Genomic DNA, 16,108 nt, shown 5'->3' with positions numbered 1-16,108 from the left:
CTGTTCTACACTTTGTTTCGAGATTTCCTGTTTTTTGTAGGTCTTCAGGTGATTTCACCGCTTGATACGTTTGATCATTCTGACACTCGTTCCTGCTTTTTTGGCCAAATCACGTATTGACATTGATTTGTTATTCATGATTAGAGATACCACTTTCTGGTTCAGTTACGGGTTGGAAGAACCGGGTTTGCTGTCTCTTCCTGGTAGCTCATCCGAAGAATAGTGTTCCTCGAACTTATTAATGATGATTTTGACACTGACATGCTGAATTCCAAACATGTGTCCAGAGCCTTAATTTTCACTTCCTTTTCAATACGCGACATTTTCAAACGCACAAACAAGTAAACAAACGAAAACTGACAGCCAAACGCACAGCATGCTGTGATCTGAGCATAAAAAAGCCATCACAAATACATGCGTACAACTCAAATGTATGTGGATAGCTTATTTTTGATACACTACTTACGTTAAGCTCCAAACACTGCGATGTTTTGATACTCAAATAGTGAAAATTACTTGCAATTGATGTCCCATAACACAATCTGCTGTATTTTAGGTAAACCGACAAGTTATTGTGAGAGAAAAAATTCTCTAATTTTCGAGCAATAAATAAGGTGAACCGTAAAACAATTGCATTACGAATTGCTTATTTACGTTGCAATCAGCTGATTTTGAAGTTCCGATTTAGATCTCAAGAAGATGTCGTGATAGGGGGCCGGTCAAGAAGACTTCGCAGCCGACTCATGAATGTACAGGACTATTGCATGTCCAGTGCTACGATCATTCGGCCACTAAGAATCCTTCCACGCAATGACTCGAACATGCGAGTTATACATATTTTAGTTGGAGCTAACATATCAAAATTTTCTTACAAGTATCAAAAACGGAAATTGTTTAGATACGATATGTTGATCGGGTTGTTACACACTTAGAACCAATTCTCAAGCTCGGTAAAATTTAACTGATTGTTCAGTAATCAATATTGTTTTCCGAGATCCGTTTAGTAGATTCACTTATTTTTCGGCAAAATACATCTGTTTGCTGAGATTTGGCAAAAAAATCCTGAACTTATCGGTGATTATCAATTATCCCGAAATTAGCCCTTCCGAAATTTCGAAATATGTGTTAGCTTTAGCCGAAACTCGGCAACCCGACATCTGTCATTTATGTTTTACTTTTTTGCTTGGCACTACGCAGTTATTTTTTTGACGAAATATTTCGGAGATAATTTTCAGACCTCGTCCAAAAGGAAGGCGTGAGAATCTACGATCTATCCAGTTTATGCCAACAGACTGATAACTGGCTCTTAACTGTCGAATGTTTCTCCGAGATCCGAACGCGTTTCACATTCGTTTATACAGCTTTCAACATGTCATAGTAATACCATAAATCAAATAAACTTAGATTTCCCATTGTACGGTGACACCGACAGCGCTTCAAGTGAGAAACGGGTGTACTTTTTTCCATTAGCTACTGTGGTTGTGTTAAATGCGCAGGCAACTTTGTACCTGCATAGAAATATTCCATCCTGGCTATTGATTACAAGACTTATTTTTTTATCCAGCTGGTTGATTTACTCTCATGCACTATTTCGATTAAACAGAATTGAACGCTATTTAGCAGAAATTTGATTTCTAGAAGTAACAGGCGAGCAGGAGTTAGTTTCTTTCTAGCAGCATAAATAAAATATATATAAATTCCTCAGTGTAATAGTAATGTAGTTGAGCAACTCGTGACACCAAAAACGCCGTCTTGTGAAAAATGGGACGGTTACCTGTGCATTTAACACAATCACAGTAGCTAATGGAAAGAAGTACACCCGTTTCCCACTAGAAGCGCTATCAGTATCTCCGTACAGTGGGAAATCCAGGTTTACTTGATTTATGCTAGCAGGCAGCAGACGAAGAGGTTGTTCGTTCACAGTATTTTTTGAGATCGCCAGATCACCATCGCTAATTCTGTGCTCCTGCTATTTCTGTTCATAATATTAATGTATAACCAGACCCTGTCAGCTTGGAGCGAAATCAATCTTCAGTTCAGCAACGCCATCGCACGGCATTACATTCAACATATCATGTCAATTGTATGGGTGCGCAGTGCTGCTATTTTGGCGCACACGAATTTGACATTTCTCTCCCCTACTTCTATGTATGAGACTCGATGCGGACTCACCTGAGGGCGACATGCTCGCAAAAAAGGATGTTGCCAATTATTTGTTCGGGAAATGTGAGAGCTGTATATCTTGTTAATATGATGTCTTTGGTATAACTAAGAATTCTTACCCTCTATTAATTTGACCCGAATCAAACAAGTGATGTGCAACAGTTTGCATGGAATAAATTCATCATTAACAGCAGTTAGCGATCGGAGTTCGCAGACATATTCAACAGTTAAGAGTCAGCCATCAATATATTGACGAAAACTGAATATTTAATATTCAGCACTATCCATCCTCGTGAAGATAGTTGCTTGCCACAAATTATTTTGTGAGAGAAACGACGTTCAGACCACCAGAGAGAAAGTTTGATTCACGGCTTCTGTGCTTCATGAGACTGAGCACACTATACCATCTGTGTATATGTGGAATATAATTGCTTCCACTAGCGTTTTGATTGTGTGATTCTTTTTGGCTGGCAAGATATCCTCTATGTGAGCGGTGGAATTCTTCGCTCACAATGCAATGGAAACCGGTGAATAAACATTCCAAACCCTGACTATCTTTCTTCTTGATTGGTTTATCGTTGTAGAAAACTACAAGGGACACCCCTTTGGGGTTGTTCGAACAGTTGACGTAGTATTTGTTATGTATATTTGGGCAGCAGTTTTTTGTGTTCCATGTATATTACTTGTTGATAAAAGGTGCTGATCACGTTCATCCAGCAATCCAACACCGAGATCAGGTTACCTCGAATTCGAAAAAGCAGAAATTTTACTCTAATACCCTCAAAATGTTGACAATTGTATTGGTAAACTGTACGGTTGTTTAATAATATTTCGTTTTCGACTCATCAGTACATAACAGTTTATATCAAAAACTGAAACCAATCATATGCGCTAAGAATATTACTAAAACTAATACTTACGGTAGTAGTTGGTATTTTTCGCCCAGTGATTTTCCGTGCCGGGTATTTTGTGCTTCTGCAGGAACCGCTCGATCAGGTTTAGCGTCAGCAAGCTTTGGCTGAACACTAACATCCGATCGCCCAGTTTGATACTGTCAACCAGAATGTGGAAAAATATCTGCATCTTCGGTGAGCTCTCCATCAAATCCGGCGAGTAGGTTTTCATCAACTCGAAAGCCCACTCGTACGGTATTTCGTCCTTGTCTTTACCGTTAGCTTTGCCGCCATCTTTTCCACCATCTTTCGTTTCCTTTGCTTTAAAATCATCTTCAACTTTCAGCAGTTCATCCTTCAGCTTAGTTCCATCTGTCTCGGCTTTCGGTTCGCCAGCTACTTTGTCTGTCACTGGCTCTTTGTCCAATGCTTCTGCTGTCACAGTGGGTTCAACTTTTATGCAGACTTCTGATTTGATCTCTTCTTTTGTTTTTGTTCCATCAGCTGAGACCTCCAGCTCTGTTTTAATTTCAGTTTTCATTTCGGTCTTAATTTCTTCTTTTATGTCTTCTACCTTGCAGATAACCTTTGTATCCATATCGACAATTTCCGTGGGTTTTTCTTCCTTTACGTCCAGCGATTTAACCGGTTCTTTGAGATCTTCAAGTGATGGTTGATCGGCAAATTGAGCATTAGCTTCCTGCTGAGTAACAGCTGCGTCTAACGGAGGACCCACCGGCGGTTGCGGATGTTGTTGATACATAGGATCAACGGTGGGATTCGATGGATCCCATTTTTGTTCTGGTGGAGCCTGTTGCGTACCGTACTGATTGTACTGCTGTTGGTCCTGGACCGGCTGCTGGGGCTGCTGCTGCTGTTCGGAGTAACCGTATTGATTCGTGTTGTTATAGTAGTTCCCATTATATGAGTTATTCTGTTGTTGTGGCTGCTGGTAGTAGTTATTGTTACCCCAATAGTTGGAGTTTTGATAGCTATTCGATGCATAATTATTCTGATAGTTCTGATCGTAGCCGTAATTGTAGCCCTGATTATAGTTGTAATCGTTCCGACCATAGTAATTGTTACCGTAATTCTGATACGGATCGTTCGATGAGTACTGATTTCCATAGTTATAGTTGTTAGGATCTTGATTCATTCCACCTTGATTGTAGTTGTAAGGTGCCGGCGGTGCACTGACGGGAGCCTGATTTTGATAACCTTGATTCTGATAACCGGGATACATTCCTGGCTGTTGCGGCGGTGGCTGCTGCTGTGGGACTTGCTGCTGGGTATAACTGGGATATTCCTGTTTGATAGCATTTGGATCAGTTTCAGTCTTTATCGTAGGAAGGTTTTCAGCTGGGTCCGTAGCTTCTGCTGCCGGTGGATCTTTATGTAGCGTACTAGGACTCACTGTTGCAGCGGGAACCATTCTGCCATCTTTTCCTATAGCTTGATTTTTCATAGCTAGTTCCTTCTTGGTAGTTCTTGGCTTGCGAGGAGTTCCATCTTTCTTCAGTGCCAACGGTTTCGGGGGTTTAGGAGTCGATGGCTTTTTGCCTGGTTTTTTCTTTTCTTTCTCTTCCTTTTTCTTCTCAGTCGATGGTGGTGGTGGTGGCGGAGGAGGAGGAGGAGGAGCAGGTGGCTTTACGGGTTCAGGTGGAGGTTTGACGGCCGGTGCCACCGGTTCTGCTTCCTCTATTTCCAAATCCAAATCACGTTCACTTTGCTTCAAAAAGTTATACAACACATCGGGATGGTTCCAAATCTTGCAACACACTGCAAAGGCTTTAAGCGGATTTGGAACAGCTTTAGTTCGGACGACTTCATTCATGAAAACGGTATACAGTTTTCGTTGAAACTCGGTCATCCTGATTAGCAGAACGTATTCTTCTTTCTGAGGGAGACTGGTCTGTAGCACCGAATGTGATCTCCTCTGGACAAAACCAAGCAACAGTGAGTGCAACACATGAGCCCGGTAGCGCATTAGCTTAATGTCCTGTGGGGTGGAATCAATGCACTGTCCATTTTGAATCGGACGTTCGAACATATTACTGAACTCTGTCTTGGTGCCAAGATAATTCGGACGAACGAAATCCACCATACACCAATATTCAAGCAAATTGTTTTGCAACGGATATCCTGTCAAGACGATTCTTCGCTTGGACTTGATCTGTTTCAAAGCGACCGAAATGCTAGCGTGAGAATTCTTAATACGATGCCCCTCATCACAAACTACCAAATCCGGACCTGGCTTTACCAATGCTTCGTGAATTTCATCAAACATATTCTTCTGCTCTTCGGTAGATTCTTTCTCTTCGTCCACTACAGCTGACTCTCCCTTTTTCTTCTTCTTCTTTTTGGTCATCTTCTTCTGACTAAGCAGCCGGTACATTTCATAGCCAATCAGCAAAACACCACCACTCTTTGCCCATTCCAGCACAACCTTCGCTCTTGATTTCAACGTTTTATGACTGTCGTTCAGGATGAATATCTTGAAATTACGCGACCGTACATCACCGTGATTTTTCAGAGGACTATTTTCGGGATCCTCCGGAAGCCATGTGTTAAACTCGTTCAACCAATTCTGCAGCGTATTGATGGGCATAATAATCAGCACCGTTTTGGAACTGGTGTGTCTTAAAAATATATCACAGAAGCAAACCAGCTGCAGTGTTTTGCCAAGCCCCATAGAATGGGCCAGTATGCAACCGAATCCGGTAGAAGTGTCGTATCGCTCAATCGATTCTATAATGTTGTCAAACAAAAACCGCACACCCCCGATCTGATGAGGTTTGATGATGCGTGCAATCTGCGGCGCCAGGAATATGTCCTCCTCGCCCTCGCTGTGACCAACATTAATCACAACTCGTCCCTGTTCGTCCGGGACATTGTACGAATCATTAACATGTAAACCACTGTTCTGTGGATCATCATCGGAATCGTCCTCCGGTTCCTCTTCGTCATCGGACAGCACGATGCAATCGTCATCCGACGAGCTATCAATTGTCACCACTTCCTTCTTTTCCGGAGCCGGAATGATCTCCGCTTCACTGTCCTCCTCTTCGTCATCTTCATCGTCAAAGTCTTCTTCACTGTCAACCATGTCATCGAAGGTCCGCACTGGAATCGAAGGAATCTGCGCTGCCAATGAAGACGATCCGGCCGATTTGACCGGAGCAATGCTGACAGACGGGGTTAGATTGGTTTGAAGGGGTCGTGCTTTCGGTGGTCTTCCTCGGGTTTCGAATGGATTTTTCACGTAACCAACCTTCACCGGTGTAGAAGTGCCGGGTTGTTGAGTTTTCAAAATGGAAGCATGTCCCTGCAGGAACTGCATCACCTTTTGTTCCGTTTTGTTTGTTTGCCTTTCCAGCGCTAGCTGGCGCTGTACCTCTCGAATGATTCTCTGCTGTTCCTGGACCCGTGCCAATCGTTCCAATTCTTGACGCTGTGCGGCCAAAGTCGACGCGTCCAGCTGGTTGTCGTCCATCACTTCTTTGATGTTCTTTCGCAGATTACTCACCTTTCGCATTGCAGCATCTTTTTTGGTGATTTCCAGCGAAATTTCTTCGGTGCATTCGAGCTCCTTCACCCGGCTGGTACTGGCATCGGTCTTCGATACCGGTTTGACACTGATTTCGCCCATTTCTTTCAATTTTTCGGAAATGTCAAAATCCATCTGCTGCGCCGATGAGGTCGGTGGTGGTGGTTCTTGCTGTTCTTGCGATTGTTCCTCCTTTGAAGGTTGTTGTTCTTCCGCAGGATCATTTTGAAGTTCATTATTTTTTTCGTTCGGCGGGTGCTCCTCTTCCGTGGTCTGCTGTGTTGATGCGGGAGTAGAATGAGAAGGAGGAGGAGGAGTAGTTGGAAGTGATGGTGGAGGCGGTGGCGGAGGCGCCGGCGGTGTTGATGGTTTTGATGGTGGCGTTGATGGTAGTGACAAATCTCGTGGAGTCCCCGTAGTTTCTGGCACAGGCAAAGACGACTTTTCCTCCAGCTCGGATGGTTTCTGCTCTACCAGAGGCTGCTGTTCATGTTGTTCTACAATTTGCGGAGAAGGTTGTCTTTTTGTTGGTGGCGATTGTGCTGGTGGTTGTGGTGGTGGTGGTGTGTGTTGAGTATCTGCTTTCGTTGGTTTATCATCAAGCAAATTAGATATCTGGAAGGATGATTTACTGGATTCGATACCGCATCCGTGGTTATTAGGCGGAGTGGTGGGAACGACGGGTTCAAGTGTTTCAACTGCCGGAGGAACACAATTATCTTGCTTCTCAGCTTCCAGTTCCTGTTTGGATTTTTTTATCAGAACATTATCCAGAATCTCGATTTTTCGTTTTGGAGGTATCCCTGGGATACCATCAGTCGTGTCTTGACCTCCAGAGCTAGGGCCGATTAACATATTTTTATCATCACGAAACGAAGATTTTGGTTCAACAGATGATGGTTTTTCTGGCGACTTCTGAAATCCGGACGGACCGGGAATCGACGTTGGTTGCGGGGGAACGGGAACCGGGCTTTGATTGCTGCTGGGATAAACTGGATATCCGGAAGTTGGCGGAACACCAACCGGCGGTATCAGTGAGTGGTGGCTTACCGAAGGATATCCAGTGGCTGCCGTTTGATGGTGGTACGTGTGTCCTCCGTAAGGAGCTTGATGGTGGTACGAATGCTGGTATGAATGGTACGGGGCATGCATGGAGTATGGATCATAGTGACGGGATGCAGCGGCTGCTGCGGCAGCATGGTGATAATACGGGTCCTTGGCATGATGGTCCATCATCGACGATGGGGCTCCATAGCCGTAGTGTTGATAGTGACCTCCGGGTGGAGCTCCCGGATGCATTGGAGGCATTCCAACCGGAGGCCCTACCTCACCGCTACCATCCGGTTTGCCATCCCCACTCGGACCTAGAGGCGGGTTACCACTGGCGTTTTCCATGCTGGGATTGTCGCTATCGATTATTTCTCACAGAAACTCATTTTAACCATTTTACAATCACAAATCTGAAACAGAGAATAACAGAACATCATTTAAAATATCATTCAGTTTTGAGCAACATCCCACCCACACTTCACCTCTGTGCACGGAATGAGTAGCCTGCAATCAAATCCAACTGAATTGGTTTACTTTGCTCTCCTTATGTACAAGTGGTGAGATGTGCTGTGTGACGTGCTTCTGCTCCGTTCTTGCAACTATACATATGTGAAATATTTCATCCATGCGCATTCTCACATTTCGGTTCGACTGCCGAATACCAAATGTGCCTTTCTCTAATGTTTAACTGCATTGGAAGGACAACAGATGCATTTACCGGGGGAGGAGGTTGTATTATAATTATAATAATTCATCAAGCAGGATCTCCTGCAAAAACCTCCTGGATGATGGCAAAATCGGGTGGAAGGCTGGTGACGGAAAACGACAGTCACAACGAATCGCACTCGGTTTGCACTGGCTTCAAGCTCCAATCCTGGCGATGGCAAATATCATACGACGGGAGATGACTATGATGACGATGATAAGATTATGCATATTTCATACGGTACAAAGTTTGAGAACAGCAAGTTGAACGGCGTCGGTATGTGACGACGAAGAAGAAACAAAATGCTCCACGGTGCCATCTTTCCAGAAATTGTATTAGCAATCTTCCAGCGTGAAACCAATAAAAAAATGTTGCACTTTTTGAGTAAGAAGTAAGCTTCATCACGAATAAAATCTCTTATTTTCAAACTCTCGATTTGTGGTACAAACAAAATTGCAACAATTATTCCAGTATCAAAAACGCTTTAATTCTAAAAGAGACCATTTTTGCTATTCAATTTAAACAAACAAAGAGACAATTAAATAAATGCTATTTCCGTTAAATTCATGTTAATATCCTCTCTCGAAAGAAGCACTATGATGGAAATTATCTGTCATCGGTTACCGGAACTAATCATATGATGCTTGAGAAACCAACAATGAACGCCAATCTCTAGGCAAATGGAAATGAACAGATATTTCGCGTCGCATTAAATCGATACAACAATATTAGCCCTGGATCGGATTACGATGAAGCTTGTTCGACGAGATCCAGAAATACTATGCAAGTGCCATTGTTCAAATAATCTTTATTACCCCTCTAAATGCATACTGTTGCTTTTTGGCAACACGAAAAAAATGAATTCATGATAAATTTTTCAGTTGTGTGATATAAACACCAATAATTCAAAATTGAAGTTTTCTGAAATGATTTGCATTAACGAGTATCAAAGAGGATGCCAGCCCTACGGATTCCCACCTTTTCTACGGACTTTCGGATGACCTTTAAAAAAGCACGGATTTTGCATTATTTCTTCAAAAAATCATGCATTATCCCTGGGAGACAGATTGAATGGTGCTGTCACGGTCCCAGGATCTAATTATCAAATCTTATCTCTTTTGCTGTAATTTGGCCATATGATGATCGAATCGTGTCTACTTTGCTACCTTTGGGAGCCGCAAGCGACGTGGACAACATCGTCTAAAATTTGCTCACCTGGTAGTTTGGTTGCATGTTAAATGTAGTTCTCTCTTCAGATAGCACTGTAGAACAGAGCTTAAAATTGTCATGCATTCTCAATGAAAGAATCCAATCCAACAGTCTCATTTTCAATGTTTTACTGTCTCATTTGTAAATGACCGACACCAGAACAAACGAAGAGAGACGAAGAATTTTCGTTTTTCATCGAAAAAATGAGAGAGTATAATTGCCAACGTCACTCTTTCCTCTATGACAAGACGAAACCAAACTAACGTCTGCAGGGAGCATTAACAGAATTTCAATTCTCATTCTTTCATCGATGTATTGAAAATCTGTTACGCTAGCTATAAAGCTATAAAGAGTGACTAAAATATGACAAATAGAGGTAATTACATCCCAGAACCTCTTTGGAAACCAAAAGTAATACAAATTCGAGCACCAACATGTAAAAGTCATCGTGAAACCTTTCTCTGTCATTTTCGATTCCCATAGCTTCGGTTGAATACCGACACTGCATATTCACTGAAAACAACAAATGACTAAAAGGGCAAATGAAAAAAAAGAACACAACTTTGAAACTACTGTTCCGCTTATGTCATTGACTGGACATAGATTTCGTTCTCATAGTTTGCAAGCGAAGCTGAGAGTGACATCAATTTCTCGTCATTTTCGTTTATTTTAAGTCAATGAAAATGATTTTTATAAGCTCTTCTGTAGAATGCTTGGTGCTTTCTCAGACATTCGTTACTTTCACTCAATTCCATGCTAATGTTCTACTCACTCTCGAATCACTATTCGTACTCTACTATGCGAATGCAAAAAAAAACATTTATTTCCACATTTAAGGTTGTAGATTGAGTGCATTCTCATGAGCAACATCGACAAAGATAGAACCATCAGAGCACATCAGAAAAGTTGGTGTTAGTAGACCAAACATTTCGATATCTCTTCTAGATAATTAAAATAATAATCTATTGTAGCACTTCAGACATAGAATAATATGTAAGAAAGTAGGGAGGTGACCGAAGCGGATACAATACGAAATTCTACGAACTTTCACTAACGAAGACATTAAAACCACAAAAGCCGTTGGTAGGACGACAAAATACCGATACCATACAGACGCAAGACCAAATGATTGACTGATGACCACCGGGTGCAGCACATTCCCTGTCCAAGTGTCAAATTCTCTGGTTCACTTGCAACAATAGAAGATACTGGTATCTTTTGTAGCAAATAGGTTACCGCAAAGGAATCTGTCGCTTGGGAAATTCGAAGTTCACAAACGCAATAAAAGAAAACTCAATCAGAAAACTTGTACATGGTTTGCATCTTGGTGAAATAATGAGCAGCTCTGACATCAATTTTGGAAGATAAAGAGTGTATCGAAAAGTAGTTAGCAACATTGATTATTCATTAAAAAAGCAAAAAAAACATATTTTGACATCAGTTTTCGATATATTGTAGAAAAATTACATTTTTATGCATTTTACTGATTATATTGAAGAAAATCCTAGTTTCTGTAAAACGCTCGTACTTTAAACTTTACATTCTTCATTAGATTCTGCACAGTTACTTTTGTGACTTTCCTGGTGGCAGCTGTCCAGTTTTTTTTAACTCCTGCATGTTTTGGGACACTGTACCTTCCTTCCGAAAGTGCCGCTTGACAATTGCCCAATACCTTTCAACTGGCCGAAGATCTGGACAGTTCGGTGGGTTGATGTCCTTTTTCACGAATTGTACACTACCACTTTGAGGTTTTAACCTTAAGGTCATTCGCCGCTTCGGGCCAGAAAAACTTTCTGACCCTATGTGCGGGGTTGGGAATCGAACCCAGGCGGGCTGCGTGAAAGGCATCGACTTACCCATCACACTATACCCGTTCCCTGGCTGGGACCCGTTTTCCTACCGGATCGGGGTAAATCCTTCATGGAAAGGGTCTTACTGAACTTCTCGATAACATTTTTGACACTGGTGTGGTGCACTTTCAACCGTTTTGCAATTTCGTTGTACGTGACACCACTTTCTGAGCACCAAGTGTGCAGAATTTTCTTCCGCGTTTCCGGATCAATTTGACTCAATATTGAAACGATAAACCGTACCGAAACCAATCGATTGCGCAGCTGTTATTGGCATGTAAATAAACATGTCACCGCAAAACACGCTGCAAAAAATTAAGCCATTTCAGAGTAATAACTGTTTGAATGTTACTAACTACTTATCGATACACTCCTTATTGGAATTAGAATCCGGAGACATCGCAGTCGCAGTAAGTTTTTATAGCCATCAAATGACCAGGCCTACAAATTAAAATCGTTGTAAAATCTGTTTTGAAGATTTAGTTTTTTTTGTGTCGACAAATACATGAAGATTAGACATTTTCAACTTTCATCACTCCGGAAGTCGGATCCGAATGAAAATCAATCTCATTCAAAGGAGGGTAATAAAGTACGATCGATAAAAAAATTACTGACTAGTTTAAAGGAATTCACCATTTGCTCTTTCAGTCATTTGCGGTTTTCAGTGAAAATCCCATAGTATGCAGTGTCGGCATTCGACCAAAGCTTTGAGAATCGAAAATGACAGAAAAAGGTTTCACAATGACTTTTACCTGTGCTCGAATTTGTAGTAGTTTTGGTTTCCAAAGAGGTTCTGGGAGGTAAATACCTCGATATGTCATATTTTAGTCACTTCTTATAGCCAAGCGTCACAGATTTTCAATACATCGATGAAAGAATGAGAATTGAAATTCGGTTGATGCTTCCTGCAGACGTTAGTTTGGTTTCGTTTTGTCATAAAGGAAAGAGTGACGTTGGCAATTATACTCCCTCATTTTTTTCGATGAGATACGAAAATACTTCGTTTCTCTTCGTTTGTTCTGGTGTCGATCATTTACGAATGAGGCATTTACGAATGAGGCATTGAAAATCGATACACTGAAGAAGGATGTAAATAAAATTCCGAAATACGTATCTGTATTATAACGTTTGATACACTTTCGTGAAAATAGTGACTTTGTGAGAGTGTAATGACGTGACATAGTAGAATTAAACGGTACAACAACAGTACTATTAGTGATTGAAAATGAGACTGTTGAAATGGTTTCTTTCATTGAGAATGCGTGACAATTTTAAGCTCTGCTTCTGATACTTTTGTATATCAGGATATTATTTTTTAATCAACTGGATGAAACATGGTAACAGCTTATATGTAAGTATTATTTACAACTTTCATTAACATCACTGCACCATGCCATATTGCTGATATGGCAAGATATACTTGAATTCATTGAAATTCTTTCTTTCTTTGTCTATTATATTTGTCTCTATCTCAGCACAGTGTTCAACAAAAGTCACAACTGACATTCATACCTGCACCGTGATTCTGATTTCTTCAAAACGGTTGAAAACTCGTGCTCATGTATGCTCGGTGCCGATTGACTCGCTTGTGTTTTCAAAACCGGGCTTCTGTGTGGGTTTTCGTTTTCTTTACCTCGTGTATGAAAACGAACACCGCACACAGCGTGCTGGTGTTGTTGTGTTTTCTTCTTCCGTACTAGCGCTTGTACGTACCGGTGCACATTATAAGACGGATTGAAATTTTGAACACTCATCGTCTTATAATTCAGTCACAGGAAGAAGTCAGATCCGGATGAAATTCAGGAGTTGTGTATAGAATCATAAGACCATTCATTTGATTCTAAGTCATCACTGAGACAAGTAAGTTCGTTCCATTTTTGAGTTCATCACCGGAACCGAAAGCCGGGAACTGGTACAGCCGGAATGGATAGGTTTAGCCGTAAACTGACAGTCATTTTTACACTAATCACCCTGTAATGCCAGAACCAGGAATCGGATCGGCGATGAAATTCAGGAATTTTCTATGGGATTTTTACTTTTCATTTGAATCTAGTTTAATGAAAATCGGTACCCAGAAAATTAAACGCACGAAATCGTTACATACTTTTTCGGGTTAGAGTTGGGTACGGGTAAACATTTTTATTTTTTATCGAGTACGGGTCGGGCTCGGGTTTGGAAGCAAAATTAATCTCGGATTCGGGTCGGATATGGTTAAAAGTTTTATTTTCGATCGGGTACGGGTCGGGGTTCGGATTTGAAAAAATGGTTACTCGAACATATCAATTACATAGCCTTTCTACATTGCGAATGTCGTTTTCTTGAAATATTTATATATTCATGTTTCCAGTTATTCAGATTAAATAAGTCGTTGCGTTTTATAAACCCTTTTTTTATTCAACACACTGTTACCCTCAATACCGTAATGAAAAATATTTTTAAAAAACAACTAGATTTCTCAGGTTCATCAATTTGATCAAAATAATTTGAAAATTTGTAAGAATGCATATTTTAAACCAAATTCCGATGATTCTCATTGATAAAGAATACTATTATTTTTACAGAAATTGGTATGCAATCATCATAACACACTCAAGTCAATAGCGTTTGGCAATTTCATATACAGAATGTTTGTCATCATTCATTTTCGTGAACTGAGCAGTTATTTTGAAAATCAAATGATTTTTATTATTACTCGGGGGTAGCCTAATTTTGTGCTTAAGGAACATAACCGTTTTAAATATTGTTTACGTTACTGAATAACCAAACCTGAATCGGCCAGGTAAAGTCGAAAATCCATTTTCGTCAGTTTAGACATGGCACTTCGGTGTCACACAAAAAGTGTGTTCCAAATAGCAGAAATCTTACGTCTGCTTAGCGGTTCAAATTGAGCTGCCGAGTTTTGAATTAAGCAGTTCAATTTGAATTGCTAAGCACTGATGAGTCCAAGACGAAACGTTAACAATATTCAAATGTATTTTTTTATAAGCACCTTTTAACCGACTGGTCATTCGGGTCCGAAATTATTGTAAGAAATCAGAAGAATTTTACCTCAACTAAACCAAGATAACCTAAATAAATAATAGAAAAGGAAGCGATCAAATAGGCCAACCATTTCGGCGCGGTAATGTTTGTTAGTAGAACATATCAGCAAGAGGTGCAATAAAAGTTCATTTCGTTCCTTCTCATTTTATACTATGCGAGATGTAGAATTTGTTATTAGACATGTGTTCTGGAAATCTGTACAAGAACCTAAGAAAACTGAATAAAACTAAGCATTCCTTGGAAGAGTGTCCTCGTAGTCACTAGTCCGAAAATTCCTTCTTGTAAATCTGAAGATAGCTCTTCAGTTTTGAAGGTTTTTAACGTTCGTCGTAATAATTAATTGATTTGTGCACCAAGTTCAGAAATTATTCATCCTCGTTGATCCTCTCGTTCAGATAGTTCTAGAACGAGTTTTACCATGCTTCTATTCCATACTCACTACTTAGTGGAGTCTGTACGTAGGCAGCAGGTTCAACCATTCGAGGAAGTTTTTACCGTGGCTTTCGTACTATTCCATTTGCTTCACAGTAAAATTGTTTCGTCTTAACTCAACAGGGCCGTTTCCTTCGCACGATCAAGTTCAAGATTGGAACAACATTTTATATGACCTAAGTGCAAATGACAGATTCTCTTCGTTTATTTTCTCTTTCAATTATTACAATTATTATTAATAATTCAGTGTAGATTAAAGTATAGTTTAAGTTATCATCCTTTGAAATAGTTAGAGAAAAGGATTCCTAAGAGTACGGTAAAAATCTACGGAGAAAATAAACAAGGATAATAAATCATTTACACTTAGGTCGTACAGAAAATTATACACAGATTTGTCGGAATTGCCTTGTTTATGTAACAAAAATGTGCACTCGATTTTCTCAGAGATGGGTGGAGCGATTTGCACAAAATTAGATTCAATTGAAAGGTATCTTGGTCCCATAGCTTACTATTGAATATAAGCTGGATCGGCCTTCCTGTTCGGGAGTAACGGGGTAAAATGTGCACAAAAATATTGAAAATTGCACACGATTTTCTCAAAGACCGTTTAACCGATTTTCTTCAACTTTCATGATTCAAATTAAAGGCCTTATAGTCCCATAGGTTGCTATTGAATGTTATCTAGATCCGACTTCCAGTTCCGGAGTAACGGGGTGAAATATGAAAATTGAACTAAAAAAGTGCACTCGATTTTCTGAGAGACCGCTCATCCAATTTTCACAAATAACACAAAAAACAAGCCAAGTACATTTAAATACCCGTGTAATTCTTCAATCAGGCAGGTATTGTTAGTTGATGAGCAAATACGTGAATTTTGAGCATATCGGATTATCATTCGTGGTTCCGGAAGTACCGGGAATGTACTCGTGTACTCCAAACCGGAAATCAGTCAAATTTATTCAAGTTGTTTCTAGTGATGCATTCGTATTTCATGATTCCAAATAAGTATCTTATTATTCATGTCATTCTTTACTTCGAGCCAAGGGCGGCTATGCAGCCACAGATCAAATGTGACTACCCTAGTTGGGTATTTGTTTAAATTTGCTGCATTTGCTTACCCGGTATCGAACTAGCAATACTAGAGGCAGAATCATTTTTAATCCTCTGCGCAAAGTTTTAGTTGCACTACTACCAATGCGGCGAGTAAAAATGGAAT

The 16,108-nt window shown here is 40.4% G+C and overlaps 1 protein-coding gene across 4 annotated transcripts in view; it reads right to left on the bottom strand.

Moving 5' to 3' along the window:
• The window catches only part of LOC131439558 (uncharacterized), a 30,988-nt gene that overhangs the window by 13,862 nt on the left and 1,018 nt on the right, over positions 1–16,108 (bottom strand). For all 4 annotated transcript variants that reach the window (XM_058610713.1, XM_058610711.1, XM_058610714.1 and 1 more), the window contains exon 2: positions 3,084–8,063. In XM_058610713.1, the coding sequence (XP_058466696.1) occupies positions 3,084–7,998 (4,915 nt within the window). In that variant the 5' untranslated portion in view covers positions 7,999–8,063. The remainder of the gene's footprint in view (positions 1–3,083; positions 8,064–16,108) is intronic.

Source organism: Malaya genurostris, chromosome 3 (genome assembly GCF_030247185.1).
Source record: "Malaya genurostris strain Urasoe2022 chromosome 3, Malgen_1.1, whole genome shotgun sequence".
NCBI classification, from domain to species: Eukaryota; Metazoa; Arthropoda; class Insecta; order Diptera; family Culicidae; genus Malaya; species Malaya genurostris.
The sequence above is the reverse complement of the archived record's forward strand: the minus strand, read 5'-3'. Positions and strand labels throughout refer to the sequence as shown.